At 43.9% G+C, this 13,993-nt stretch overlaps 1 protein-coding gene across 1 annotated transcript; it reads right to left on the reverse strand.

The window, feature by feature from the left end:
• Nucleotides 1-3,110: 3,110 nt before the first annotated feature.
• On the reverse strand, nucleotides 3,111-11,898 carry LOC111957460 (low-density lipoprotein receptor-related protein 4-like). Its single transcript, XM_023978289.1, has 23 exons — nucleotides 11,821-11,898; nucleotides 11,196-11,354; nucleotides 10,822-11,037; nucleotides 10,448-10,681; nucleotides 9,782-9,997; nucleotides 9,419-9,655; nucleotides 8,911-9,126; nucleotides 8,544-8,773; nucleotides 8,134-8,263; nucleotides 7,785-7,975; nucleotides 7,498-7,684; nucleotides 7,111-7,323; nucleotides 6,818-7,004; nucleotides 6,352-6,553; nucleotides 6,056-6,220; nucleotides 5,701-5,901; nucleotides 4,911-5,451; nucleotides 4,707-4,826; nucleotides 4,433-4,540; nucleotides 4,108-4,341; nucleotides 3,507-3,867; nucleotides 3,268-3,370; nucleotides 3,111-3,185 (listed from the first exon to the last, which is right to left on the reverse strand). Exons 1-23 carry the CDS (start codon nucleotides 11,864-11,866, stop codon nucleotides 3,162-3,164), a joined length of 4,521 nt encoding a protein of 1,506 aa, XP_023834057.1. The 5' UTR covers nucleotides 11,867-11,898; the 3' UTR covers nucleotides 3,111-3,161.
• Nucleotides 11,899-13,993: the final 2,095 nt, after the last annotated feature.

The following is a 13,993-nucleotide window of genomic DNA, read 5'->3' on the forward strand; positions in this document are numbered from 1 at the left end:
GCTGTAGAAGGATAAGGGAAATCTGAGATTTCTGTGATGTTTGCAAGTGAATGTGACTTTAGTCGATAAAATTAAGTTTGCCACTCAATGTAATTTGTATTGTTACAATTCATAATAGATTACATAGGACAGGTTCCTACAGGAACCTTAACACCCTAAAAAGGTGCTTTGAGGAAACTTTAAAAGGTTCCTCAGGGAAAAGGTTCCTGGAAGCACCATAAGGGGATCTGCTGGTATTGCAATCTGAGGAACCTTTTTTTATAATGTACACTAAGCACATCAACCTGCCTTCTGATTTCATGCCCTATTTTACATCAGTGTGTTGTAGACCAAATATTGAAAAGAGTGGTCTGGTGGCCTCAGACATTTGTAGTTCGACAAGTCATTACATTTCTTTTACTTGAATTGACTTGTGCTTAGAATACCCGACTTGCTTGTGACTGTCCCACCTTTGCATGGCTGTAACAAGACACTCAGAATGTATTGGTTGGATTTGAGGGTGAGGTATTCCAGATCGGAAGAAAAGGACTTGTTCCTGTATGTTGCGACAATCACACCATGAGTTATGAAACACCCCTCACATTTTCCTGGAGTTATTTCTTCCTACCCGTACGATGGATGAGAACCCTGGCGGGTGGGTTGGCTAGACAAATTGAAGAACCACATTTCTGTACAGATTGTCGCAGTTCCTTATGTCCCTCTGAAAAAAGGTCCTCGCACACCTTATTTTAGAGAATTTACATTAGCAAGTAATATAAGCAGAAAGCCTTAGTCCTTTAAAATCACGGACACCTGTGCTAATGTCATGCATGGTCACTGACACTAACAAATTATGGCCATTCCCATGGATGCGTTACATTTCTTTTGTACCTGATATTCTATCATTTATTGGTGACTTTCTGCTGTGTTGTGAAATTTGTTCTATTGGCTTATGTCCCTATCCTTCTGGGATGTGATTGCCATGTCACTGGTCCGGCCATCAAATAAATACAAATGTTTATCCAGGCGAGCAGACTTAAGGTTAAAACTAGGATGTCTCCTTCAAGCTCACATTTAAAGGTCCAGTGCAGCTGTTTATTTCAATTGAGTATCTTACTGTGAATAATGGTCAATGAAAAACAATTGCTTCTAAGCAAAGTGCCATTTTTCAAACAGAATTAAGACTGAGGGGTCTAATTGGAGGTATATGTAACCGGAAAACCAGATGTTATTGGTCTAGTGATGTCAACTGGCTGTCCAAAAACCCCACCCAGCCAGACAAGCTGAAATGTCAGTGGGTCTTTAAGCAGCTTACACTAAAGTGCATTCAGAATTTTAGTATGAAAATCAGGAATACCTTGCCCCTTTAAATTTAGCTTAACTGTTTACTCATGGGAATTGGCAAAATTGAAATGTTCCTTAAACAGTTCACCTGCCAGGCCAAACATTATTCTCTACTTTGTATTTGTTACTGAATTATCGAGTTAAAAATGTGGGTTAGGTACAAAGACCAAAAATGACACGGGTGTGAGAGACTATGGTCTCAGTGGCACCACAACGCCAAAGTGTGCAGAGTTATTGTCAATGCTTTTTGACAACTATAACCACATTACTCTAACTGGATGGAAAAGTCAATATTTAACAGGAAGTGTCTTTATAAAAGCCAACTGAATGTTGTTTTGACATGGTGGGATCTTTGTAAATGGCAGTGGAAACACATGTGAAGGTTGTTTCATGAACTGAAATAAAACATCCCAGAAATGGCCATATGCACAAAAAGCATCTCAAATTGTGCACACATGTTAGTGAGAATTTTCTCCTTTGCCAAGATAATCAGCAATCTGACGTGTGGCATAGCAAGAAGCTGAATAAACCGGTGCACCTTGTCAAAACAATGCCACAGATGTCTCAAGTTTAGGGAGTGTGCAATTGGCATGCTGATTACTGGAATGTTTACCATGCCACCTCCAGTTTGAGAATTTGGCAGTATATCCAAATCGGCCTCAACTGCAAACCTATGTCTTGTGGGTGAGTGGTATGCTGATGTCAAAGTTAAGTGCCCTATGGGGTTGTGTTATTGGCAGGTAAAAGCTATGGACAAAAATGGCATTTTATCAATAGCAATTTGAATGCACAAAAATACCATGAGCCTGAGACCCATTTGAAATCTTATTCCTAGTCATGTGAATTCTAGATTATGGCCTAATGAAAAACCTTTAAATCCTTAGTGTCATCTTTCAAGTCCTTAATTTACAGCATTACCCTTAGGCAGATTATTTTTTTTTTTTGCCCCATCTCTCCTGCTAATTGGGCAACTTGTCAAGTTCAGAACAGCTGTCAGTCAAAATCAATACAGCGCAGAGCCCTAAAGTCATAGCACACTGCGTTCCAATTTAGGCACTGGTCAGTGCCTGAATCTGCCATTTTCAACCTGTATATGGTAGGAGTACAAAGGGCTACATATCAAATGTAGCAACCCGTGGTGTAAAGTACTAAGGACAAACTTACAATTTTACCCATTACATTCCTAAAGACAGTCATTTTTACATCATACATTTTCCCTGACACCCAAAAGTACTCGTTACATTGACAAGACGATGGGCCAAGACAGCTGTCATCCCTACTGTCTCCGATTTGGCGGACTCACTAAACAAATGCTTAATTTGTAAATTAATTCTGAGTGTTGGTGTGCCCCTTGCTAGCTGTGAATAAAATTAAGAAAATTGTGCCATCTGGTTTGCTTAATAAAAACTATTTGAAATTAATGTACATTTGATTAAGTGCATTTCCATTTTTTGATAAAGTATATTTAAAACCAAACACTTCCTCAAGTAGAATTTTACTGGGTGACTAACTTTCTATTAAGGCATCTTTACTTTTACTCAAGTATGACAATTGGAGTACTTTCCACCACTGCATATATCTTTTGAGAATCTTAAAAGCCCTTGTTTTATCATTTAAATACTGTTCAAAGGCAAAGTCATTATACAATGTGGTCAGAACCAAATTAGTTATTTTCATTGCCTAAAGGTCAAAAATCAAGTCCACTGTTTACTTGTGTAGAGCTACTCAAAAGGCAATCCCTATGGACCAAAATTATGATTGGAAGTGTATAAAAAAACAAGCCCATAGAAAATGCAACATCCTTTATTGATTAGGCATAAAATATGCAGTTTAATTAGTTACGCCACAGATGACACCACTTCCTGTGAAATACAAAAAAAATGGTTTTAGGCAAAACTTAAAGCTGATTTGCTTTTAAATACAATTTAAAACAGCCTACTGTACCTCTGAAAAGTTAGTTTCGTCAGGTGAAGGTTGTGTAGAGGGAGAATCTCCAAGTTTCTCCAAGTCAGTCATACTGGTCTGCTTTACCACAGGGCCGGCTCGCCTAGGAATGGAAAAGGAGAATAGATTCAATCTATTGCCAAACAGCTCACATTAGAAAGCATTATAACACAAGAAACCTAGTAGATTGATATGTTCAACTAAATGGCGGAGCCATACAAGCAGTTGGGATGGCTTACCTTGTGTTTGCAATCTTCCTCCTGACCACAGCAACAAGGACACTGATAACTACAATCCCAGCACAGAGACCAACAGCCCCATAGATTAGTGGGCCTTGCATGGTATTGGCGAGCTGGTCTTGGCAGGAGTCTCCACTGTAGCCTAGACCACAGGCACAGGAGGTGCCCCCATTGGTCTCCACACACTCCCCATTCCCATTACAGCGCTTCTCGCTACACTGCTGCTTGACATCCAGGTTTCTCACCAGCCCACTGTTGTCCAGAGTGGTAGAGCCAGGATCTGCAGACATGGGAATGCTGGGGCTTGGCAGCAGGGTTGGAGCTTTAGACTGGACTTCAGACTGCCCTTTGAGATGGACACCTGGTGGAGAATATCAGACTAGTTTTGTATTCAATAGAGGTTAGGTTATGACAGCGAATCATGGTCCTGGGAACCCTAAGAGCTGCATATTTGTTTTCCTTACTACACAACTGAATTAAATAAAAGCTTGTGTTAACCACTTGAGGTGTGTAGCGCTAAGGATCCTCTAGGACCAGGTGTGGGAAATGCTGAGTTACAGCTAAGATCGTTAATTTCAGGCATTGCTAATAGAAATCTCACAATTCTCATCCGAGGTGTCAAGGCAGTCAGGATGCCCATCACAGAACTTCTCCAGGGGGAGGCATGTGTGCCCGTCCAGACAGGGTCTACTACCAGCTGGGCAGTGCTGGTCTAGGGCACAGTGTGTGGCATTGACTGGTCGATGGCCATGGGCACACCTACATGTCCTACCACCAGGGACAGCCAGACACAAGTGACTGCAGTCTCCATTCCCATCTGAGCAGAAGTTGAAACCTAGAAATAGATGTGTATGTGTATGAGGAAGAGTAAAATGTGAATAGTCTCAGTAAATAGAGTAGTGTGCAAATGTTGTGGCCTTTCTTACCCATCTGGCTGGACTTGCTGTAGGCCTTCAAACTGACCACTTTAGTGTTGACCTCAAACCAAAGTGTCTTGATCAGTTGGTCATCTCTATACCAAACTTGGGTCGTGTCTGAAACATTTGATATGTTAACCAGCAATGATAATCGAAAACCATGGTGAAAGAACCATTATCCTTAGTAATACTTTGATTAATGTATCAGAGCCATCTGGCTACAGTAATGTGGCACTGAGTACTGGCAATGGCAGCTGTGTTAATAAAGAATAATCTACATTACCATGGTCTGTCACCCAGAGGAGCATGCCGTTGCTGAGCGCAAATGCAGTAAGGCCATCCCCAGTTGTAAACTCATTGTATCCAGAACCATCAACTCTGACAGAGCCGATCACCCCAGCACCTGGAACATAAAATAAAGTATTCCATCACCACCTATAGATTGACTTAAAGTGAGGGTTTGTATTGTATAACAATGGTTCCTCACCGATGTCAGCCCAGTAAATCTCCCCGCCATCATTGGTGAAAGTCAGGGAGGTGGGCTGCACAGCATCCTTCCAAACCGGAACTCGCTTCCCCCCGTCCATGTGAGCACACTCCACATGAGCACCTTCCCCCTGCTTGGCCAGGTTGGTAAAACAGAGTCTTCCACTAAGTGGGTGAAGAGCTATGGACTCCAGACTTCCCATATCATGAATTAACACAGCAGTGTGTTCCCCATTGGAAGAGGTGACCTGCAGGCGTGGCTGTTTGGTGCTACTCCAGTATACGTTGAGGGTTATCCAGTCTAGAGCCAGGGCTGTGACAGTGTCCCCTTTAAGTTGCAGGAACTGGCCGCGAGGCACCAAGCTGGTCTCCTTCAGCTTGAAGAGGCCTACAGAAGACTGGCCAGAGTCAGCCAGGTACAGGATCTTGTCTCGTAGGGTGTAATCCAACATGGCTGCCTCATTGACATTGGCAAGAGGTAGGGAGAGGTGCTCAGGCCAGGTCTTCAGGCCCACAGCACTGAGCATGGTCTGCAGGTATATCTAGAGACACATACATACGTCTAAGTGCATGGTGGTGGAGAAGTTTGTCGTTTACTCCTGAATAACTGCACACAAGTAGCACGCAAAGCCAATCGGGCTTCCAGACTCAAAGTACAGGTTACTACTGAGAGCTTACATGTTACCAGGCATTCCTAAGAGCTTTTCATTTGAGATGACAGGGACTTTGATTCATTAACATGTAGCATTGAATATAGTGCAGTGGGTAAATCTGAGTGGGCAGAGTCCTACCTGTGTCACAACAGTTGGAGACAACACCAAGAGGAAGGCAGAGTTGACCAGGTTGGAGCAGTTGAGGCCATCATCCGCTAGGAGCAGACCAGAGGGACACTTGCAAACCCCTTTGGGGCCAGGGGCCAACACACACAGGTGAGAGCAACGAAGTTTCTCACAGGGACTATCGGTGCTTGTTTGCAGCAGTGGATGAATGACCTGCACCCCCAGATACATGCAAATCATTAAGCACACATTTGCATACAAACATGTTCTTTGTGCAATTACAGCAAACCCATGATTGCCATCTTATTTAGGTGAAAAGAAAAATTGCTTACAATTCACACATTGAAATTGGGGAAAAGATACTTGCTTTGAGTCCAAAGGGTTGTGCAGGTCGTTTTAGTATAACTTGGCGGTTCTTTCCAGTGATTTTATTAGCCCCTTGAATAGTTCCCCTCTTGGTGTCTGACCAGTAGAGCAGGTCATTGAAAACTGTGACCGAGAACGGGTTGGTGGTCTCCGTCAACTGCAGAATCTTCAGGAGGGAAAGGAACAGATAGCGGACATTGAAATATGGCCATCCAACTCAGGTAGGATTTCATTTTAAGCACCATTACACTACAAGTCTGATCTAGTCCTATGCAAACAACCATCCATTTGTAGTACCTTGATGTCCCCGCCATCCAGGGTGGCTGAGCCAATGCACCCAAGCTTCTTGTCTGTCCAGTAGAGCCGCTCCCCTATTGGGTCCACAGCCAGACTGCCTGGCCAGCTGAGGCTGTGACTGACCACCACTCTCCTCTCAGACCCATCCATTCCTGCCCGCTCAATCTTTACCTCGTTACTAATCTCTGACCAGAACATGAGCCTGCAATTAAACCCAAATCAATGTTTATTGTTGATTACTGAAGGTCTGTCTCCTGAAAACACAATATATATTCATTAAATAACATGAGCCTACAATAGGACAGCGGTTAGGTTGACAGCAATTCAATAAGACCCCATCCCTGATCAAGATTGTTACGCAGCATGTATTAATTTAGTCAAAATCACCCTTCTCCAAACAAATACAAAAGCACTAGAATGTTTGGGTGGGTGCTATTCATCGGTCACAACTACAAAATATACTTGCCCCTTCTGTGGCAGGAGTGCCAGAGAGAGAGGTTGTTCAAAGTCCTTGTCAAGAATGACAGTGAGATCCAGAGCCCTCGTAATGGTTGAGTTTAATCCAATAGCAATAATCCGACCACCTCCAATGCCATCAATCCAGTACAGGTTTCTCCCTACCCAGTCAACAGCAATGCAGTCAGATTTGATGCCTGTAGAGATCAAAATGTGTAACAATAAGTGAACAAATAACTTTGCCCTGTTTTCAGTGGCATTTACAGGCTCAATTGTTATGCTTAATTTAACCATAATACTAACCTTTGAAAAGGGTTCCTCGTTTTTTTTGGTCTAGAGAGGACCACTTTATGCTCTCTGAATCCAGGCTGACCCAGAACACCCTCTGATCCCTCCAGTCATAGTCCACAGACAGGATGGCTTTCTTAGCAGAGGACACCAGGACATCCAGACTACTGCTTCTCAGCCCAACAAGGAACAGGTCTGTCTGCACAGAGGCCAGAAGATACGGCTCACCTGTGGGAAAAGAATGTGGGTTGGTATAGACCTACTGTGTGACGTATACTTCAGCCAACATACCCTGCATGCCAAAAGTCAGTTCACTGTCGTGCACATTCATCCCCAATTATTTTATTTTTTTAATCAAGCAGAGGGAATTTCCATGATTGTCACTAAGCCTTGATATTTTACCCATGATCTTGCAGCGGCGGCCATCAGATTCCAGCAGGTAACCAGGGTTGCAGTGACAGTGGAAGGAGCCCTGAGTGTTTACGCATGAGTGGCTGCAAACAACTTGTCTACCACCTTCACACTCATCAATATCACCACAGGACACTGCATCCTTGTCGAGCTGGTAACCAGCCTTACACCCACACCTCTTTATGGGAGAGAAACAGAATCGGTAGAGGTGGTCAAAGACAATGCAGATAAGTAAAAACAAAGCGGTCTCAAGTTGAGAGCATTTCCCCATTACTCACTGTTCCCTGTGGTGTGCTGTAGCAGTTTTGGACACATAGGGCTTTGTCTGGACACTTGGTTTCGCAGTCACCACCCTCATCAGAACCATCAGCACAGTTCCTAACCAAGTTACACACCAGGGCTGTGTCCAAACACTCTGACATACTAGCACACTGGAACTGGTGAGATGGGCATGTTTCCACCTGACCACCTATTAACAGATGTACAAAAACACCAAACTTAGTCGATTTTTACTAATGTCTGAATAATTGAAAGGCTTATTAATTTACTATTACAAATTCAGTTTCAACATAACAATCAAATAATTAACAAATCATCCATAGCTAGAATAAGTATCTTTTTACGTACATCCTGCCTCGTCACTTTCGTCAGCACAGTCCTTTGTTCCATCACATCTCCATGCTTTGGGAACACATTGGCTCTTTGATGTACAGGCCCACTGGAACTCCCCACACTTCAATTGGAACATCTTGCAATCCTGAAAGAATTCAATATACTGTATTCTATCCAAGTTGAGCTACTAGCCTCGTAAATACCACTGCGCTATCGTATAGCGAACAGCCGTGCAAGCTCGTGAGATCAGGTGGCTTGAGGCTATCCTAAATCAATTAAGAGTAATAAATAAGGCTGTAACCCATTGAACTCAATTCTACAAATCTCTAACATTACCCATCCTGCCTGTCAGTTTCTGCCCCCTTGCCAACTCCTTATGGAATTGTCATGTGAAACAGACTTGCACCCAGGCCAAATATTCCCACCTTTTCATCAGAGCCATCTTTACAGTCCTGCTCCCCATCACAGACCCACTCCTCCAGCAGACACTCCTGGCTGTGTGGGCAGCGGCGGTTGGTGGTGCACTGGGGGGGCTTGGTGCAGCTCTCCTCGTCAGAGTGGTCCCAACAGTCAGGATGCCCGTCGCAGCGCATGCTTATAGATGCACACTGACCACTGGTGCAACGGAACTCCCCACTGCTGCAGCTCTCATCAGCTATGGGTAAAGGGGACCAAACGGCAACTTCTTAAATTGAACTTCCTCTAAAATCGAGCAGTTTGGACAAGATTTGACATTTTCAACATGGCCCCAGTTCTGCTTAAGTTTAAAGGTTCCTTGGAAATGAAACTAACCGCAGTTGGCCTCGTCGGTGCCGTCCAGGCAGTCCCTCTCGCCATCACAGAGGAAGGTGTCAGGGAGGCAGCGGGTCTTGTCGTCACAGTGGTGACCACAGCCCTCCATGGGCTTCAGGCAGTGCATCTCATCAGAACGGTCCTGACACTGGGCCACCCCGTCACACACCTGCCTCTGGTCAACGCACTTCTTCCCATGGGCACACTGAAACTGGCCTGAACATACAGTACAGTTTAAGAGCAGTCAATGACAATGAAATGGTGACCTGTGAGGAATATTTCTAAGACGGAACTCTAAACATGCACACCATGCAGTGGTCTATGCAACTGTTCTGTGTGTACATGTTCAATGGGTTGGAGTGAATTCCAGGTAGTTAAAGGTTACACTGAACATGTATTACTAGAGAGCAGTACTGCCATGTACAGAATAAAAGCACGGGGAGGAATATGCTTTTCAAAATGTCAAACTACTATCCATGTTTATTTTTTTATGTTGACTGATTCTTACCACTTCCACATTCTAATGAACACCCTTCCTCATCGGAGCCATCTTTACAATCTGCCTCTCCATCACACACATGGCTGTAAAGCACACACTCAATATTGTTCTGGCATGGTTTAGTGCCAAAAATACACTTGAGGGGTGCTGGTGCCGACATTGAGGTGGCATTCCCTTCGTTGTTGCCGTCATAATCTTCAGCAACAAAATAGCGATGATTTTTATGATCATCAGTGGAGTCTGAATCTAAGGGTGAAATACTGACTTTAGTATCAAAGGACAAGAGGCAATAAATTATAGCGCAACTTGTGTATAGATAAATAAGGACCATGTTTAACAAAACTCAAGCAAGTGCCAGTGAGGGGGCATTACCACAGTTGGCCTCGTCGGTGCCGTCCAGGCAGTCCCTCTCGCCATCACAGAGGAAGGTGTCAGGGAGGCAGCGGGTCTTGTCGTCACAGTGGTGAGCACAGCCCTCCATGGGCTTCAGACAGTGCATCTCATCAGAACGGTCCTGACACTGGGCCACCCCGTCACACACCTGCCTCTGGTCAATGCACTTCATCCCATGGGCACACTGAAACTCACCTGAACATACAGTACAGTTTAAGAGCAGTCAATGGTGACCTGTGAGGAATATTTCTAAGAGGGAATTCTAAACATGCAGTGGTCTATGCAACTATGTTCTGTGTGTATATGTTCAATTGGTATTTGAGTGAATGCAAATAAGCTAGATAGTTCAAAATGTTGCTACAGTAAGCATGTATTACACAAGAAGCACTATACCCCACCTTCTGCGGTTACTGTACCACCAACTGAATTTCTCTGCCTGAAGTACCCCCTCATGTGCATTTTACCAGTAGGCCAATGGTCTCATTAGTCTTGAAGTACCCCCTGTGGATAGGCCATGTAAAACCGAGGGAGCCTAGTAGCCCTGGTTGGGAACAACTGCACTAGAGCAGTATTGTCTTATACAATAAACCAGGGGGAGGAATATGCTTTTCAAAATGTCATACATTTCTAAGCACCGGTTCTTACCATTTTCACATTCCAATGAACAGGTTTGCTCATCTGAGCCATCTTTACAATCTGCATCTCCATCACACACATGGCTGTAAAGAACACACTCAGTCTTGTCCTGACATGGTTTAGTGCCAAAAGGACACTTGAGGGGTGCTGGTGCAGACATGGTGGTAAACCCTTTGTAGTTGCTCGATTCATTTTCAGAAACTTCAACATCATGATGATTTTTATGACCATCAGAGTCTGAATCTGGGGAGAGTGTGAAACTGACTTTAGTGTCAAAGGACAAGATGCAATAAATCGACATGCATTTACATAAGTTGAAAGATGTAATAGGGACCATGTTTAATCAAAACTCAAGCAATAGTGACAGTGAGGGGGGGCATTACCACAGTTGGCCTCGTCGGTGCCGTCCAGGCAGTCGTCCTCGCCGTCACAGAGGAAGGTTTTAGGGAGGCAGCGGGTTGTGTTGTCACAGTGGTGAGCACAGCCCTCCATGTCCTTTAGGCAGTCCACCTCATCAGAACGGTCCTGACACTGGGCCACCCCGTCACACACCTGCTTCTGGTCAATGCACTTCTTCCCATGGGTACACAGAAACTGTCCTAAATGAATGGATGAAACACTACTTCAAATGTTGGGGGGACAGAGATGTAACTGAAACTGATGATTTTATTGATGTAAAGATTCTGGAGCCCATCCTTCCTTGAGGAAATCACTGATAACACTAGATTGGTGAAAGCAATGGAAATCGAGTGGAAACCTTTAGTGCATGTGACAGTGCAGTCCTCCTCATCAGAGCCATCCCTACAGTCGACTTCTCCGTCACACACATGCTGGTAGAGAATACACTCAGAGCCATCCTTGCAGGGTTTAGTGCCCAGGTTGCATTTCAATGGAGTCCGCACAGCTGCACGCAAAACTATTTGGAAGTAAAAAATAAATTCTCTAAATATGAGATGTCTGAACAACGACAAAGGAATTAAAGCTAATAATTTCTGTGAATAACAATGTGGATTGTAGAGGGCGGTCTAGTCACAAGTTTTGGTACAATTGGGCATTCACATACTGTTAGACATATCGGAAGTTGAGTTACAACTGGAAAGTTTCACTTGAATGACTAAATCATAATTACAAGTGGGAAACAGATTTTTTTTTTTTTTTTACCAAAGTTGAGAACTGACCTTTCACCTCAACCAAAGACAAAGCTATTGGCAATTCCAAACATCAGTGTTGATAACGTAGTTAGCCAAATGTATTATTAGCAACATTGGCTACTTTATGAAGCTAGCTAAATTCTTACTGGTGGCAGATATAGTCCAACGCCAAAAACACAAGCTTAACGGATTGGTGAAAGCCGTCAACCACAAGCATGCCCCATTACTCACCTGAGATCTCCAAAATTGCTATACACAGAAGCAGATAGAAAGCCATGCCTGATGAATGCAAGATGACCAAGTAATGCATGTGCTCAGGTCAAGGATTTTTATAATGATGCCAGGTGATACTAATTGAACATTGAACCAATCAGTGAGGGTGAAGGAGCTCTATGAGGCTAATCTAACATGGACAGATGACAATTTTTGTACATTTTACTACTAAAAAACAAGATTACAATGTCTTTGTTCAATGTCCGATTACAATGGCCTCCGACTAACTGATCTACAAATTACCTTGCATCATAAATAACAACTCATTATTATTTGTAGAGCAGTCAGTCATTCACAATTTACCCATGGATACATTGAGGTTTTGATCCTCTCGAACACGGCCTATGAGGACGACTTGTGGAGTGTGGGAGAATCTCAATTGCATTTCCTTGATTCCTTGCATCCTCTCTCCTCACTTCTTTCTAATGGGGTTTGAGAAGGAGGTGAGGAGAGAGAACGCGAGGAGGGAACACGAGGAGGAATCAAGGAAATGCAATTGAGATTCTCACTGTGACCCAGTACTCTACATTGGCTTCCTCTCTTTGGCAGTGTTCGAAAGGATCAAAACTAATGTATAATGGATAAATTGTGACTGACTGATCTTGAAATTAATAATAAGTAGTTAGTGATGATGCAAGGTTCTTTGTAGATCAGTCAGTCGGCAGTTGCCTGCACTGTTGGCTGAAATATTGAACGCCCAGGGCTTGCCTACTTTAAAGGCGATTCTTTTGACATTGCAGCTGACTTTAAAGGTTAGTCGAGACTGACTGACTGATCTACAAATCACCTTACATCCTAAATAACTACTCAATATTATGTGTTGATCAGTCAGTCAGTCTAAATTTACTCATCATGGTTTTGATGCTCTCTACATTTTGCTTCCGCCCATCCTGGTTTTCGACATCCATGCAGATGAATGGAAGGAAATGAGGAAAGGAAGCCACTTAGACTATTAAGATGATACCATGGTGGTGAATCCATGGCCCTGTTTGAATACTTTTAAAATTGCTTCTTTCATCCCTTCCTTGATGTGGTCACGGACATATACTAGTGGTGTGGGGGCTGTGCTTTGGCAAAGTGGGTGGGGTTATGTTTGGCCCTGTCCGGGGGTATCGTCGGATGTGGCCACAGTGTCTCCCGACCCCTCCTGTCTCAGCCTCCAGTATTTATGCTGCAGTAGTTTATGTGTCGGGGGCCAGGGTCAGTCTGTTATATCTGGAGTATTTCTCCTGTCTTATCCGGTGTCCTGTGTGAATTTAAGTATGCTCTCTCTAATTCTCTCTCTCTTTCTTTCTTTCTTTCTCTCTCTCTCTCTCTCTCTCGGAGGACCTGAGCCCTAGGACCATGCCTCAGGACTACCTGGCATGATGACTCCTTGCTGTTCCCAGTCCATCAGGCCATGCTGCTGCTCCAGTTACAACTGTTCTGCCTGCGGCTATGGAACCCTGACCTGTTCACCGGACGTGCTACCTGTCCCAGACCTGCTGTTTTCAACTCTCTAGAGTCAGCAGGCGCGGTAGAGATACTCTGAATGTGATCGGCTACGAAAAGCCAACTGACATTTACTCCTGAGGTGCTGACCTGTTGCACCCTCGACAACCACTGTGATTATTATTATTTGACCCTGTTGGTCATCTATGAAAATTTGAACATCTAGGCCATGTTCTGTTATAATCTCCACCCGGCACAGCCAGAAGAGGACTGTCCACCCCTCATAGCCTGGTTCCTCTCTAGATTTATTCCTAGGTTCTGGCCTTTCTAGGGAGTTTTTCCTAGCCACTGTGCTTCTACACCTGCATTGCTTGCTGTTTGGGGTTTTAGGCTGGATTTCTGTACAGCACTTTGAGATATCAGCTGATGTAAGAAGGGCTTTATAAATAAATTTGATTTGATACTGTAATAGCGTGCTCAGCCCCTTCCTGTACTCCCTGTTCACCCATGACTGTGTGGCCACACACGTCTCCAACTCAATCATCAAGTTTTCTGACGAACAAGTGTTAGGCCTGATTACCAACAATGACCAGACAGCCTACAGGGAGAAGACCCTAGCGGAGTGGTGCCAGGACAATAACCTCTTCCTCAACGTCAACAAAACTAAGGAGCCAATCGTGGACTTCAGGAACCAGCAGAG

The sequence above is a fragment of the Salvelinus sp. IW2-2015 genome, linkage group LG33 (assembly GCF_002910315.2).
Source record: "Salvelinus sp. IW2-2015 linkage group LG33, ASM291031v2, whole genome shotgun sequence".
NCBI classification, from domain to species: domain Eukaryota; kingdom Metazoa; phylum Chordata; class Actinopteri; order Salmoniformes; family Salmonidae; genus Salvelinus; species Salvelinus sp. IW2-2015.